The 13,159-nt window shown below is 54.8% G+C and overlaps 3 protein-coding genes across 5 annotated transcripts in view; 1 reads left to right on the forward strand and 2 right to left on the reverse strand.

The window, feature by feature from the left end:
- Trim28 (tripartite motif containing 28) overlaps positions 1-6,404 on the forward strand; it is a gene marked incomplete in the record, with an annotated part of 7,099 nt that extends 695 nt beyond the window's left edge. The window contains 16 exon segments of the mRNA XM_013509851.1: positions 127-239; positions 440-572; positions 2,304-2,439; positions 2,518-2,634; positions 2,715-2,829; positions 2,932-3,078; positions 3,168-3,282; positions 4,167-4,273; positions 4,363-4,399; positions 4,577-4,622; positions 4,703-4,952; positions 5,040-5,359; positions 5,443-5,566; positions 5,658-5,744; positions 5,828-5,965; positions 6,066-6,404. Of these exon segments, the coding sequence (XP_013365305.1) occupies positions 127-239; positions 440-572; positions 2,304-2,439; positions 2,518-2,634; positions 2,715-2,829; positions 2,932-3,078; positions 3,168-3,282; positions 4,167-4,273; positions 4,363-4,399; positions 4,577-4,622; positions 4,703-4,952; positions 5,040-5,359; positions 5,443-5,566; positions 5,658-5,744; positions 5,828-5,965; positions 6,066-6,242 (2,162 nt within the window).
- An 826-nt stretch (positions 6,405-7,230) lies between these two features.
- Positions 7,231-10,459, reverse strand: Chmp2a (charged multivesicular body protein 2A). 3 transcript variants are annotated; one of them, XM_005414402.2, is made up of 6 exons: positions 9,976-10,459; positions 9,231-9,421; positions 8,068-8,247; positions 7,863-7,993; positions 7,548-7,609; positions 7,231-7,444 (listed from the first exon to the last, which is right to left on the reverse strand). In XM_005414402.2, exons 2-6 carry the CDS (start codon positions 9,396-9,398, stop codon positions 7,317-7,319), a joined length of 669 nt encoding a protein of 222 aa, XP_005414459.1. In that variant the 5' UTR covers positions 9,399-9,421; positions 9,976-10,459; the 3' UTR covers positions 7,231-7,316. The 3 variants fall into 3 exon arrangements, with proteins under 3 accessions (XP_005414459.1, XP_013365338.1, XP_005414460.1); XM_013509884.1 differs by having other exon boundaries at positions 9,231-9,440; XM_005414403.1 differs by lacking the exon at positions 9,976-10,459 and adding an exon at positions 9,830-9,968.
- Positions 10,460-10,557: 98 nt separating this feature from the next.
- Ube2m (ubiquitin-conjugating enzyme E2M) overlaps positions 10,558-13,159 on the reverse strand; it is a gene marked incomplete in the record, with an annotated part of 3,287 nt that continues 685 nt past the window's right edge. The window contains 6 exon segments of the mRNA XM_005414400.2: positions 10,558-11,076; positions 11,159-11,222; positions 11,497-11,600; positions 11,857-11,895; positions 12,025-12,119; positions 12,965-13,159. Coding sequence (XP_005414457.1) covers positions 10,936-11,076; positions 11,159-11,222; positions 11,497-11,600; positions 11,857-11,895; positions 12,025-12,119; positions 12,965-13,073 — 552 coding nt within the window.

Genomic DNA, 13,159 nt, shown 5'->3' on the forward strand with positions numbered 1-13,159 from the left:
GGGGTCGGGCCGGGGTCCCCGGGCAGCCCTCGGTGTGAGGGCGGAGGAAGCGGCAGCCCCGGGGCGGCGGGGGGCGGGTGTGCGCTGCGGGAGCCCGCAGGCCTCTCAGCGCGGCTGCCTCCGCAGTGGTGGACTGCCCGGTGTGCAAGCAGCAGTGTTCCTCCAAAGATATCGTGGAGAACTACTTTATGCGCGACGGCGGCAACAAGGCTGCCTCGGACGCACAGGACGCGAACCAGGTGCATTTCCGCTGCCCGCGGACATGGGGATCCGTGTCGGTCCCAGAGGAGCGTTGCACCGACTGCGGTCACTGTCTGTCCTGGGGATCTGGGTGGGCTTCTTACCTGGGGTCAGAGACCCACCTTAATCTGTGTTTCCCGGAAGGTAAATGCAGGCTTGTCGTTTGTCTTTTCTTCCCGACGCTACTTTCTTTGGGCAGTGTTGCACTAGCTGCGAGGATAATGCCCCAGCCACCAGCTATTGCGTGGAGTGTTCCGAACCACTGTGTGAAACCTGTGTGGAGGCGCACCAGCGGGTGAAGTACACCAAGGACCATACTGTGCGCTCCACTGGTAGGTGAAAGGGTGCCCTGTTATGGCTACCTTCTTAGGGCTGTTACCTAGGGGATATCCTCTGAGACCTGGATGCAGAACTCGGAAATACGGTGTCCAGGCTCCTTGCAGTGTGTCTGGGGCTTTATTTAGAGAGGAACGGTTATGGGCTGGGAGGCATAGGGGGCCGCAGGATGCTGCAGGGGCACAGGATTCAAGGAGGTGCCTCCTGGAAGCCCCTAGAGCGAGGGTCCTGGTGTTGGACAGCACATGCAGGAAGTGTGAGGTGTGAGGAGAGACTTCACAGGATTTGGGATTCCCTAGCACATGGTCTCAGATTAGTCTGGGGAAAGTGAGGTTTCTGGGATAGGGCCTTTGTCAAGCATCCAGGGCTGTTCTGGTAGTGGTTAGTCCAGGAACTATCTGAGCTGGGTGTGCAGCACTCTACCCAGAGCACTTGATAGTTCTAGATTTTTCAGGGTTCTGGCTTCGTTATGGAAAGGAGCTGGAGAGGCTCCTGAGCCTGGCCCTGGTTTTGGCTCAGAATCTTTTTTTTTTTTTGGTCTTTTTGAGACAGGGTCTCGCTATGCAGTTCAGGCTGGCCTTGAACTCGCTTTGTAGCCCAGGCTGGTCTCGAACTTGCAACAATCCTCCTGCCTCAGCCTGGGATTACAGGCGTCCGCCACTGTCCCTGGCCTTGGCTTAGAATCTTATGACCAGTCTTTTTCTTTTTTCATGTGTTTCCTTTGTTTGCTCTTTTTTCTTTTCTTTTTTAAAATAAGAGTCACCTGTGCATAGCCCAGGCTGGCCTTAAACTTGCTGGATTTCTCCACCTTCAGCCTCTCAAGTGCAGGGTCATGGGTGTGTGTCAGTACAACTAGCCCTAAGCTGTCTTTTGATGTTTCAATGCTTCTTTCTATCCCAGGGGGCAGTACTGATGGAAAGATGGTAATAAAGCATGGTTTGTTATAAGGCTTAAAAGAGCTGGCAGGGAATGGCAAGAGCCTGTAGGGTTCCTAGCTTCCAGAGATTGCAGGCCAGGGTCATTCGTTCATTCATGATCCAGTAGTGGGTGGCATTTGGGAAGCCAAGGCCCGTTTAATCTGTACTACACAGTTTGGGTTTAATTGGTACAGTCAGGCTTGATTGGCATTGGAGAGAAAGGGACTGAAAAAGTCCATGTGATGGGCACACGTTATGTACATGTGTTTGGTCTTTGGGTAGAATGACTGAGCATTGGAACCTTTCCCTAGAGAGGAAAGCTTGACACTATCCTAAGGTTGCTTGTCTAAGGGCTTATTTTCCCCAGTCTGAGAAGACCTTGCAAAGCCTTGTGAGTCCTTGAATTACAAGAGACTTTATCATTCTGTCAAGGAAGGGGGAAGATTACATGAACAGTTAAAAAGAGAGCCTGTCGGAAGTTACTTTGTTGGCACGGAGAATTCTGAGTTTGCCCTCCTGGACAAGCTTCTAGTAGAGGGAACAGCAAAGAGGAGTTCTTTACTGACAAGAGGTTGTCATCCTTATTTTCTATAGTATCTACAGAAGCTAAAAGAAGTAGGTATTTCTCTTTTCAGGCTAGGGGAGAAGGTTTTGAGAGAGAGGAGCTGCCACAGCCACAGACCCTCTAGCTCTTCTTTACACAGGTCAGGCTGGTAAGACAGGAAGGAAGTCAGTCCTGAGCTGTGTCTTGCTGTCTTGAGTTTGAGGTGTACAAGGGTGGGGTCCAGGCTCATGGTTCCCACTTCCCAGGCCCGGCCAAGTCCCGTGATGGTGAACGCACTGTCTACTGCAATGTGCACAAACATGAACCTCTAGTGCTGTTCTGTGAGAGCTGTGATACCCTCACCTGTCGAGACTGCCAGCTCAATGCTCACAAGGACCACAAGTAAGTCTTGAGGCGTAGTGGGTAGGTAGATACCACCTACTCCCGGGCCTCACTTGTAGGCCCATCTGCTTGCTTTAGGTACCAGTTCCTGGAGGATGCAGTGAGGAACCAACGCAAGGTCCTAGCCTCAATGGTGAAATGCCTTGGGGATAGACATGCTACATTGCAGAAAAGCACCAAGGAGGTTCGGAGCTCGTAAGTGTGGGTGTCAGGGCTGGGGGGTGGGCCTCAGGGTAAGATGCTTCCTTCCTGGCCTGACTTGCCTTGTTACCTAGGATCCGCCAGGTGTCTGATGTGCAGAAGCGCGTGCAGGTGGATGTCAAGATGGCCATCTTGCAGATCATGAAAGAGCTGAACAAGCGGGGCCGTGTGCTGGTCAACGATGCCCAGGTAAGCCACGTGAGTGTGGGAGAGACCCTGGGTCCCCTCTGCTGGTGAAGAACCCTGCTGTCTTCTGCCCTTCCTGATGGCTTTATTCTCCTTGACCTGCAGAAGGTGACTGAGGGGCAGCAGGAGCGCCTGGAGCGGCAGCACTGGGCCTTGACCAAGATCCAGAAGCATCAGGAACACATCCTGCGGTTTGCTTCTTGGGCTCTGGAGAGTGACAACAACACAGCCTTGTTGCTTTCTAAGAAGCTGGTATGTGCTGTGTCTGCAGGCAGGGGGCCCCAGCATGCTGGGTCTGTTTGGTCCCAGCGTGCTCACGCCCCACCCCTTTCTTCCTCCAGATCTACTTCCAGCTGCATCGAGCTCTCAAGATGATTGTGGACCCCGTGGAGCCACATGGGGAGATGAAGTTCCAGTGGGACCTCAATGCATGGACCAAGAGTGCTGAAGCCTTCGGTAGGTCCCGGTCTTTCCTTGTTTTGTTCAAAACTGGACCCTGCATGCAAAAATGATAGATTCTTCAGGTTGAGACCAGCGTCCCATTTTCTTCCTTTCCTTTTTTTTTTTTGGCACTGTGAATCAAACTCGGGACCTTGCGCTTGCCAGGCAGGCGCTTGTACCGCTGAGCTGTGTTCCCAGCCCTTTCTTCCTCTCCTATTCTAGGGTGCACTCAGCATGGAGAAGGTAGCTGGTTTGCGGGTGGCACAGTTTATGGCAGAATGCTGGGCCTTTGTGTTGCAGCTCTAGCCATTTTTTAAATATATATTTATTTTTTAAATTAAAGCTTACTGGTATGTTTCAGGTATAGGTACTGATCACATTCATTATAGGGAATTTGTACCCGTACATGTTGCAATTTGATTCTTTTTCTCATTCTCTTACCCTCTTTTCAACTCCTCTTCCTTCATTTGTACCTCTTTTTTTTTTTTTTTTAAACTCACTGTATAGCCCAGGCTAGCCTCAAACTTGCAGCAATCTTCCTGCCTCAACTTCCCAAGTGCTGGGATTATAGGTGTACATCACCATGCCTGGCTCAGGCTGGTTTTGAACTACTGTGTAAGCCAGGCTGGCCTTGAGCTCCTCCTGCCTCAGCCCCCAAAGTGCTGGAATTACAGGCGTGTACCACCATGTGGGGGGTTTATTTTTAAATTTTGAGGCAGGGTCTCATTAAATTGCCCAGGCTGGGTTGGTTTGGAATTTGTGATTCTTCTGCCTCAGCTTACTGGTGCTGAAATTACAGCTATACTTCATGCCTGGTTGGGTCCCAGTCTTGGCCTTTGCTCTACCTTCTTACCAGTCCACGTGCTGTACCTACTTAGGCTTCTCTCCTTTTTTTTTAGGCAAGATTGTGGCTGAGCGTCCTGGTACCAACTCCACGGGCCCTACACCCATGGCTCCTCCAAGAGCCCCAGGACCCCTGAGCAAGCAGGGTTCTAGCAGTAGCCAGGTGAGCAGGGGAAAGGACTAGGAATGGGTGGAACACTGGGCCCATTGAGTACTTGCCTCACAGAGGTCCATTGCTGTGTTCTGTTGCAGCCCATGGAGGTCCAGGAAGGCTATGGCTTTGGATCAGGTGAGTGGGTCTGCCTCGGGCATTGGGGGCAAACCTATGGCATGCATACTGCAGCGAGCTACTTGTGTCAATGAAAGTCTAAAAGGTTTGCCATTACTGGCCTAGGGTGTAGCAGGGCCCCACTAAGTGCCTGTGTCTACCCTCAACCTGCCATCCCCTTTTCTGTCTTCTGAGCAGACGACCCCTACTCCAGTGCAGAACCCCATGTGTCTGGCATGAAGCGGTATGTGTGTGTGGTGGTCCCTTGGGTAGTGGATAAGTCGGGTGTAGGGGTAGGGCTGCTCATGCCAAGTGCATCCACAGGTCTCGCTCTGGTGAGGGCGAGGTGAGTGGTCTCATGCGCAAGGTGCCACGTGTGAGCCTAGAACGTCTGGACCTGGACCTTACAGCTGACAGCCAGCCGCCGGTCTTCAAGGTCTTTCCAGGCAGCACCACTGAGGACTACAACCTCATAGTTATTGAGCGTGGTGCTGCGGCAGCTACTGGTCAGCCTGGGCCTGCACCTCCTGGAGCGCCGGGCGCCCCACCCCTCCCTGGCATGGCCATTGTCAAGGTTAGCTTGTCCCAAGGGACCATGATGGGAGTGTGGCATCTGTTATGTACATTTGGATTCTCTTTAACACCCTTTACCATGTTTTAGGAGGAGGAGACAGAGGCTGCCATTGGAGCCCCTCCTGCTGCTGCTGAGGGCCCTGAGACCAAGCCTGTGCTGATGAGTCTGGCTGAGGGCCCTGGTGCTGAAGGCCCCCGCCTGGCCTCACCTAGTGGCAGTACTAGCTCAGGCCTGGAGGTGGTGGCTCCTGAGGCCACCTCAACCCCAGCTGGTGGCCCAGGCAACCTCGATGATAGTGCCACCATCTGCCGTGTCTGCCAGAAGCCAGGTGACCTGGTCATGTGCAACCAGTGCGAGTTTTGCTTCCATCTGGACTGCCACCTGCCTGTTCTGCAGGATGTGCCAGGGTGCGTGTGAGGCTGGGTGTGGTCTCAGCATGGTGTGTCGGGCTGGGTGGGTTCCTGTGCATTCTCTCATTTTTTCACCCTAGGGAGGAGTGGAGCTGCTCACTCTGCCACGTACTCCCTGATCTGAAAGAGGAGGATGGCAGCCTGAGCATGGATGGTGCAGACAGTGCTGGTGTGGTAGCCAAGCTCTCCCCAGCCAACCAGCAGGTGAGTGTCCAGCTATTCAAATGTGGGTAACGCAGTGGTTTTACCCTCCTGCATTCTGCAGTTCTGTCTTGTCCTGTCCTGTCCTGTTTAGAAATGTGAGCGTGTCCTGCTGGCTCTGTTTTGCCATGAGCCCTGCCGTCCCCTGCACCAGTTGGCTACAGACTCTACCTTCTCCGTGGTGAGTGCAGTTTAGAACAGGAAAGGAAGGAAATGTGGAATGTTGGGTCTCACCATCAAGATGTATGTCATTTTTGCCCACAGGAGCAGCCTGGTGGCACCCTGGACCTGACCCTGATCCGTGCCCGCCTGCAGGAAAAGCTGTCACCCCCTTACAGCTCTCCCCAGGAGTTTGCCCAAGATGTGGGTCGCATGTTTAAGCAGTTTAACAAGCTGACAGAGGTGAGCATGGGATGAGGGTGTGGCCATGGCCTGTCGTGGGACAGGGCAAATGGGGTTATGGAAGTTACCCACCCATCCATTATCCCCTTGCTTGACCTAGGACAAGGCCGATGTGCAGTCCATCATTGGCCTGCAGCGCTTCTTCGAGACGCGCATGAATGAAGCCTTCGGTGACACCAAGTTCTCTGCTGTGCTGGTGGAACCCCCGCCGTTGAGCTTGCCGGGTGCTGGTCTAAGTTCCCAGGAGCTGTCTGGTGGCCCTGGTGATGGTCCCTGAATCTGGGACCCTGTGGGCAGCTTGGCCCTGCTCTGTGTCCTATTACCCTCATCCTACCCCTTTGTGGCCTGACTCTCACTCCTTGATGGTCCCTATGCCCGTCCCTCACAAAATGGTTTTTACTTCTGTGGATTTAATAAAAATTTCACTGGTTCCTCAGGCCTTGGCTGGTTAGGGGCTGTGGTCCTGGTCTCTTGTCCACATCTCCTCCTCACCATCAAGCATTGGAAAAGTATGGGATCTTTCCTGGGCCTCCTTGAACCTTTCTGGGTGCCAACAGGATGGGGAAGAACCTCTCTTGGGCCTTGCCTTGGGGGGTGTGTGTGGAGGGGAGGACAACAGTTAACCTCGTAAGGCATATGTAGACCAGAACCTGTCAAGGACCCTGGTGGGTAGGCCTGGGCTCAACTGTGGGCCTGAAAAAAACCTCGTTTGTCATGTACCTTGTAATAGCCATTCTTCAGCGTTTCCAAGGTTTTCCCTTGGAGATCTCATCAGACGGGTATGCAGAGTTCTGAGGGTTTTTCTGTTACTGTTTATCCTTGTTCTGTGCTTCCTGGCTGCTCTCCAGCTGAGCCCTAGTGAGATACCCAAGTTGGGCTGGCTATTGACTCCCATTGGTCTAGACAGCTTTTTATTTCATGGTATTGCGAATTGAAGAGGACATTTGCCCTGAGCTAACTTCTTGCTGAATTAGGCTGGACTTGAAATCGTGATCCTCCCTCTCTGCCTCCCAGAGTGTTGGGATAAACAGGCATGTGGAACTATGCCTGGTCTTTAAATTCTCATTAAGCCATCATTATATAGAACTTTGCTTGCTGTTAAAATTGATGGATTCAGGGCTAGATTTGGGATGGTACCGGTGTGTTGGGAGACTTAGGTACTAGGCCAAAGGCTACAGGTGGGCATGGCTTGCCTACCCCTTTCCCAGACCCTAACCCAGGGACACAGTCTGGCCCCATGAATGCCAGTCACACCAGCTGGAGAATTAGCATTCAATTTCATTTATTACAGATAAGCACGGTAAAGACCCTGGGTGTCCATTCTGCCCTTTCCCCAGTGGCAGGGGTGTGGTCAGTCTCTCCGAAGGTTCTTGAGCCGCTCTTCTAGGTCTGCATCAGCATCAGCCAAGGCTGAAGCTGTGGCCTCTGCTTTCTTCCCACCAGCAGCCACACTGAGTGAGCCTCCAGTGGAGGGGAGATCTGCGAGGAGAGTGGATGTTAGAGCAGAAAGTAATGCAGGAGATGAGGGGGTCTGGGCTGTTTGTGACTCAGGTGGGAAATGAAGTGGGTCTGTGGCACTCACTCGACAGCTCGTCTGTCAGGCTCAGTCCCAGCTCATCTAGGACCTGGGACACTACAGCATCACTAAGGAAGCAAAAGAACGAAGAGAACTTCGATGAAGGCTATGCATGGGTGAGGACAAGAAAAAGCCCCCACCTTCCCACCCAGTTTCTTGTCTTTTTGAGACAGGGTCTCACTGTGTAGTTCAGGCTGGCCTTGAGCTCACTTTGTAGCCTAGGCTGGTCTCAAAGTCAGAGCAATGGTCCTGCCTCAGCCTGCCAAGTGCAGGGATTACAGGTGTGTGACACCATGCCCGGTTCCCACAGTTGCTTCATACCTCTCCTCTTCATCTTCCTCATCTCCCATGGCATCGTCGATGGCATCATTCATCATCTCCTCCTTCATGTCCATGATCTCTGCCTGCCGCTCAAACTCCATCATGATCTTCTGGATCTGGGGCAATTTCAGCTGGAAGTAGGGGGAGGGTGAGTTTGGTCTCTGATGGTCAGTGGGGGTGGGGAGGGGAATGGGGAGCGACACACCTGTCTGTTCATGGTACCCATGGCCTTGGTGACCCCCTTCATGGCTTGTGCCATTGAGTTGTTGGACTTCAGTGTCTGTATCTTCAGGGACACAGCCTGGATGTTGGCCCGCATCAAAACAAACTTGCGCACATAGCGCCGTGTACGCACTAGGTCTTTTGCCATGATGCGCACAGCATCCTGTAGAGTGGACAAGTGTGTGAAGGGTACATCTGAAGAATTAGGCTTTAGCAAAGTTAATCCCAATAGTCAATGGTTCTTCCCTTCTGATTTCACCTGCTTGCATTTCCCCTTATAAGCTAAGGCTCACTCATGAATCTTTTTTCCCACTTCCATATCTAGTGTCACTCCCTGAGTTTAAACACCCTGTTTTGGTCCCCAGCCTGGACAGAGAAAGCCCTGGGTCTGATCTTCAGCACTTGTGGATTGTATTTGGCCAGCTTGGGCTGCATAGCAAAATCCTGTCTCAAATGGAAAAATAAAACACAAAGGCTCTACTAGTCTTTTCATTCTCGTTCTCCTCTCACTGGCCTTTTGGTCAAAGCCTCTTTAAGAATGTTTTTCAATACTGGGAACCAGGGTCTACACTGAACTACATCCCCAGGCATTTAAATTTTTTTTCCATTTTAGCCAAGTATGGACACATGCTTGTGGCAATTGCAGCACCCTGGAAGGTAGAGGCAGGACATGAGCTGGCCTGGGCAGTTTAGCAAAATCGTGTCTTTAAACAGGCTGGGATCCTGCCTCGCTCTCCCACTGCGCTGAGATGACAGCTGTGAGTGGCCATACTCAACTCCAAAGCTTACTCTCTCTGTCACCCGTTACCGCTGTGCCCACTGTTCACAAGCCTTGGTCTGGTGTCCACCTCTCACCTCACTCTTGCTTTCCCAGTTTGCTAACACTTGCCAGCTATTGTGCTTGCACGATGCAGCCTGAGGCCAAATCTTCAGAAGCTCAATCTCAACACTCAAGAGCCTCGGCTGATACAACTACCAAGGAGGTGGTGCTAGCAGACTGCTAAACTAGGGAAGCCGCTCATCCTTCACTCAGCTTTCGTCAAAGGACTTGTCTTTTAGTGTCCTGTCTTGTTCCCTATCACTGTGGTGTGTGGCCAAGAAATGCCACCTTGCCCTGTGTCCCAGCCCCTGATCGTGGGCACTTACCATCTGCCCCTGCTTGGCCATCTTTTTGATGTCTGCAATGATTTTCTTCTCCTGAGTCTCCAGCTTCTGTCGCTCCCGGTCTAGCTCTCGCATGGCACGGTTTAGAGCCCGCTGGTTCTGGCGCAGCAGCTCCTCTGGCGTCTTTCGGCGCCCAAATAACAGGTCCATGGTGGTTAAGTCCAATGGCAGACCTGGGGGAGTAAGGCTGGGCTATAGCGGGTGGGGCCCAGAAGGAGGCAAGAAAGAAAACAGGTTCATGCAGCGGGTGGGTGAGGACAGGAGGTATGAAAGAGCAGAAGGAAGCAGCCATGGGACATAAGGGAGGCTAGCCAGACCTAAAAATCACCCACTACGCTGGCCCAAGCCCCCCTCCATCCCCTTGTCCACACAGACGTCAGGGCCTGAAGCACTTTCTAGAGCCAAAGGTGTGGTTCTGGCATCTTGGATGGGGTGGGGTTGGCGGGACTAGGCAGCGCTACTGTATTTGGGACCCTGAGCACGTCGGACAGGACAGCTGTGGCAGAGTGGGCGTGGGGCTCTGGGCAGCACAGTGGCATGCACACAGGGACCCTGGCTTCGGAGGACACAGGTGGGCGTACTCCACGCGCCGAAACACGGCGGTGCCGGGAACCCGAGAAGAGGATAAGGTTGCGGCAGGACTCCGGTGCACCCGATGCCAGGGCCCGAGGTAAGTTCCGGGACGCCGTGTCCCGCCCAGACCTGCGGCCCAGGGGGGGCCACTCACCGGAGCTGGCACGGAGGCTCGCTTCCGCTTCCGGGTCACGTTCCCCTCGCTCGGATCACCGGCGTACCCAGCAACGGTGGCCCCTCGCTCCTGTCGCCTCCGCTACCGCCGCCGTTTCCGGATCAAACGACCTGACGCTACACACCCCGCCCATACGCGGAATGCTGGGAAGTAGCGTGAGCGCGCACATGCGCGGAGGCGACCGGCAGCCAGGCGCATGCGCAATCCCCACGAGCTCTCGCCAGCCGAGTCCCGCCCTCGCGAGCCAGGGTCGCAGCTGTGCGACAGTAGCGCCCGTTTGTCCCCCCCTTACAAGTCCCGCCTCCCACCGCCTTAGGACACTTCATCCGCGGAATCCTGACTTCCGCTGGAAGGCTTGGAGAGCGTTAGGCAGGAGCCTCCCCCACCGGCCTGCACATGGCAGAGAGCAGTAGTGGCCGCGGAGGTTGCGCTTTCCCCTCTGCAGGCAGGGGCTGATGGAGTCCCCGATCCTGCCCAGATCAGCGGCCCGAGATAACACCCTTGAGCGCACGCACACCTTACCTGGCCCTCCCGCCCCACGGAAGGACGAGGCAGAGGCCATGCAGTAACATTCCCCTTTAATAGCCTGCTATGACCTCCGGCGGTGGAAAGGGGGGTTGCCCGGGCCCAGCTACCCAGGCCCCTGGCCTTCACACCCCACAGCCCAGAGCCCAGAGTCAGGGGCTGGAAAGCACCCAGCGGGGGGCTAGGCAAACCAATTCATTTCCCATCGCTGAGCAGGTCAGGGGGGAGGAAGTGCCAACCGGAATCATGTGATGGTTAAAAAAAAAATACCTAGGGGCAGGTGGCAAGGAGGGGAGGCAAGGCCAAGGCAGGGATTCCTCCACTGGCCATTTCCCACCCACCTCCCGTGTCCCCCAATAAATATTTGCAGGGGATGCCTGGGCTGGCGGCCCTGGCGGGGTGGGTATGCGCCCCCTATTTCAGGCAGCGTTCGAAATAGGTGGAGCCGATGTAGCCACCTCGCATGGAGCGCTGCACGTTCTGCTCGAACAGCCGCCGGTTGTTCTGCAGGACCTCGGCGGCCTCCTTGTTCAGTGGGTCCTCGGGGTTGGGCTCCTGTAGCCAGTACAAGCAGGGTCAATGGGCCCAAGGGCAGAAGGCCAACCTTCCCCGGCCCCAAATGCTCACCCCTACTCACCAAGAAGAGATACTGCAGGCCATAAATTATGGAGTTTATCGTAAGGACTGGCTTCCAGTCCTCTCTGTGGACAGAGAGCATCAGGGTGAGGGCTATTGAGTAGGAAGAGATTGCCACAGGCCCTGTTGGTTGGTACTGGACAGGTCGGGTTCACAGAATGCAGAGTGAAGATATGAGAAGCCAGGGAAAAGCATGGAGCAGGACACGCCAGGGGAAAAGCCAGTTAGGAAGATGACTGCCATAGTGGGAGGGAAGGGACAGAGGGATACAGTGCCCAAGATGATGAGGGGGCCTGGCAGGCAGGGCTGGGGAGGGCAGTGGAGGGCCGGTACTCTCACCTGAGGATGTTGAGGCAGACGTTACCCTCAAGGTCAATGTTGGGGTGATAAACCATAGTCTCACACTTCACCTTGGGGGGGTCATGTGGGTAACCTTGGCCCACCTGGCTCCAAGAAAAGATGAAGAGAGGTGGGGAGGCAGGGTCTCAGCTGCTGCCTCCTCAGTCAACAAAGCCACCTCTGTCCCTTTGGTTTTCTTTTTTTCAGACAGGGTCTCACTACACAGTTCAGGCTGGTCTTGAGCTCACTTTGTAGCCCAGGCTGGCCTTAAACTTGAGACAATCCTCCTGCCTCGGCCTCCCGAGTGCTGGGATTATAGGCATGTGCCACCACACCTGCTTCTGCTCTTTTGGGACTCACCTTAAAACTGAACACAAACTTTCCACTCTTGTAGAAGCCCTGGAAGGGGAAGAGAGAAAGTGGCATTAGGGTCATATTTTGCATGGCCTGCAGGTTCCCCTCCTTTCAGTGGAGCCACCCTGGTCTGTTCCTAGTCTGTTCCTGAAGTCCAGTCATACATGTTTTTACCTCATCAGGACAGATAACCAGCTTGAAGTTGAGGAGGTCGTCTGGGTCTGAGAAGCTGATGTCACACGTTTTGGGCAGGTTTAGCTCGTTTATATCTGCAAGGAGAGGACGGGGACAGAGAGGGAGAGAAAAAAAGAGGCCAAGTGAGAGAAAAGGAGCGCTTGGCAGGTGTCAGCAGAGGGCCTATGGCGTTTGGGTTCTAGGGTCTCCAAGGAGGCTCTTTTGCATACACAGCCCAAACCTGCCTTCCACTTCCTGGGACAAGGTGAACCCTAACTCCCCTAAGCCCACAGCTCTCAGTCGCCCGAAACTAGCTCTCAAATGCCCCCAAGTCACATGTGGCCAGGACTGAAGTTCTGGCCTCCAACAGCTTCTGAGCACTACAGACCCCAGGCTCCCCAGCCACGACCTCAACTCTCCATTATGTACCCGTTCACCGAGATCCAAGGACGCTGACACCTCCCCTCGCGCAGACCGGCCCCCTCAGACCACCCCTGGGTTCACTCCTTCTCCGGGTGTCACTCCAAACGCAGGTTCCCATCTAATCTTACGCTCCTCGACCCCAGCCCATCTCTGAATCTGAGAGCTGCAGCATGATGGCCTACATTCTCTCTCCCGCTTTCCATTCCCCGGCTCCCACATCCCTCCCTCGTCCACCTGTCACGGCCAGACCCCAGAATAATATGCTAAATCATCCCTCGTGTCCCCAGTTCCTGGCCCCCGCTACTCCTTCCCTGCTCGGTCTCACCCCAAACCGAAGTTCGAGCCTGAAGCCCTGGCTCTCGGCACCCGCAGCACTCCGATTCCGGCCCCCCAATGCCGGACGCCAGGCCCCCCAACAGCCCTCCCCTCCCCCGGCCCGAGCCACCACCGTGCGCCCTGCTCCCGCGCCGCGGCTCCGGGCCCAGGCCCTAGCCCGACCCACCCCCCGGCGCCCTACCCTTCTGGATCCGCAGCTGCGCTGCCGACGCCTTCTTGCTGCTGCCCTTGGTGCCGCCAGCCGACTCCTCCTCCTTCTTCTGCTGCTTCAGCGAGAACAGCTTGATCATCCTGCCGCCGCCGCCGCTGCTGTCGCCGCCGCCGCGGGGCCCGGGACCCTGGCTACCGGCCCCCCGCTGCCTCCCGCGTCGCTTCC

The sequence above is a fragment of the Chinchilla lanigera genome, unplaced genomic scaffold (assembly GCF_000276665.1).
Source record: "Chinchilla lanigera isolate Chin_1 unplaced genomic scaffold, ChiLan1.0 scaffold00183, whole genome shotgun sequence".
Lineage (NCBI taxonomy): Eukaryota > Metazoa > Chordata > Mammalia > Rodentia > Chinchillidae > Chinchilla > Chinchilla lanigera.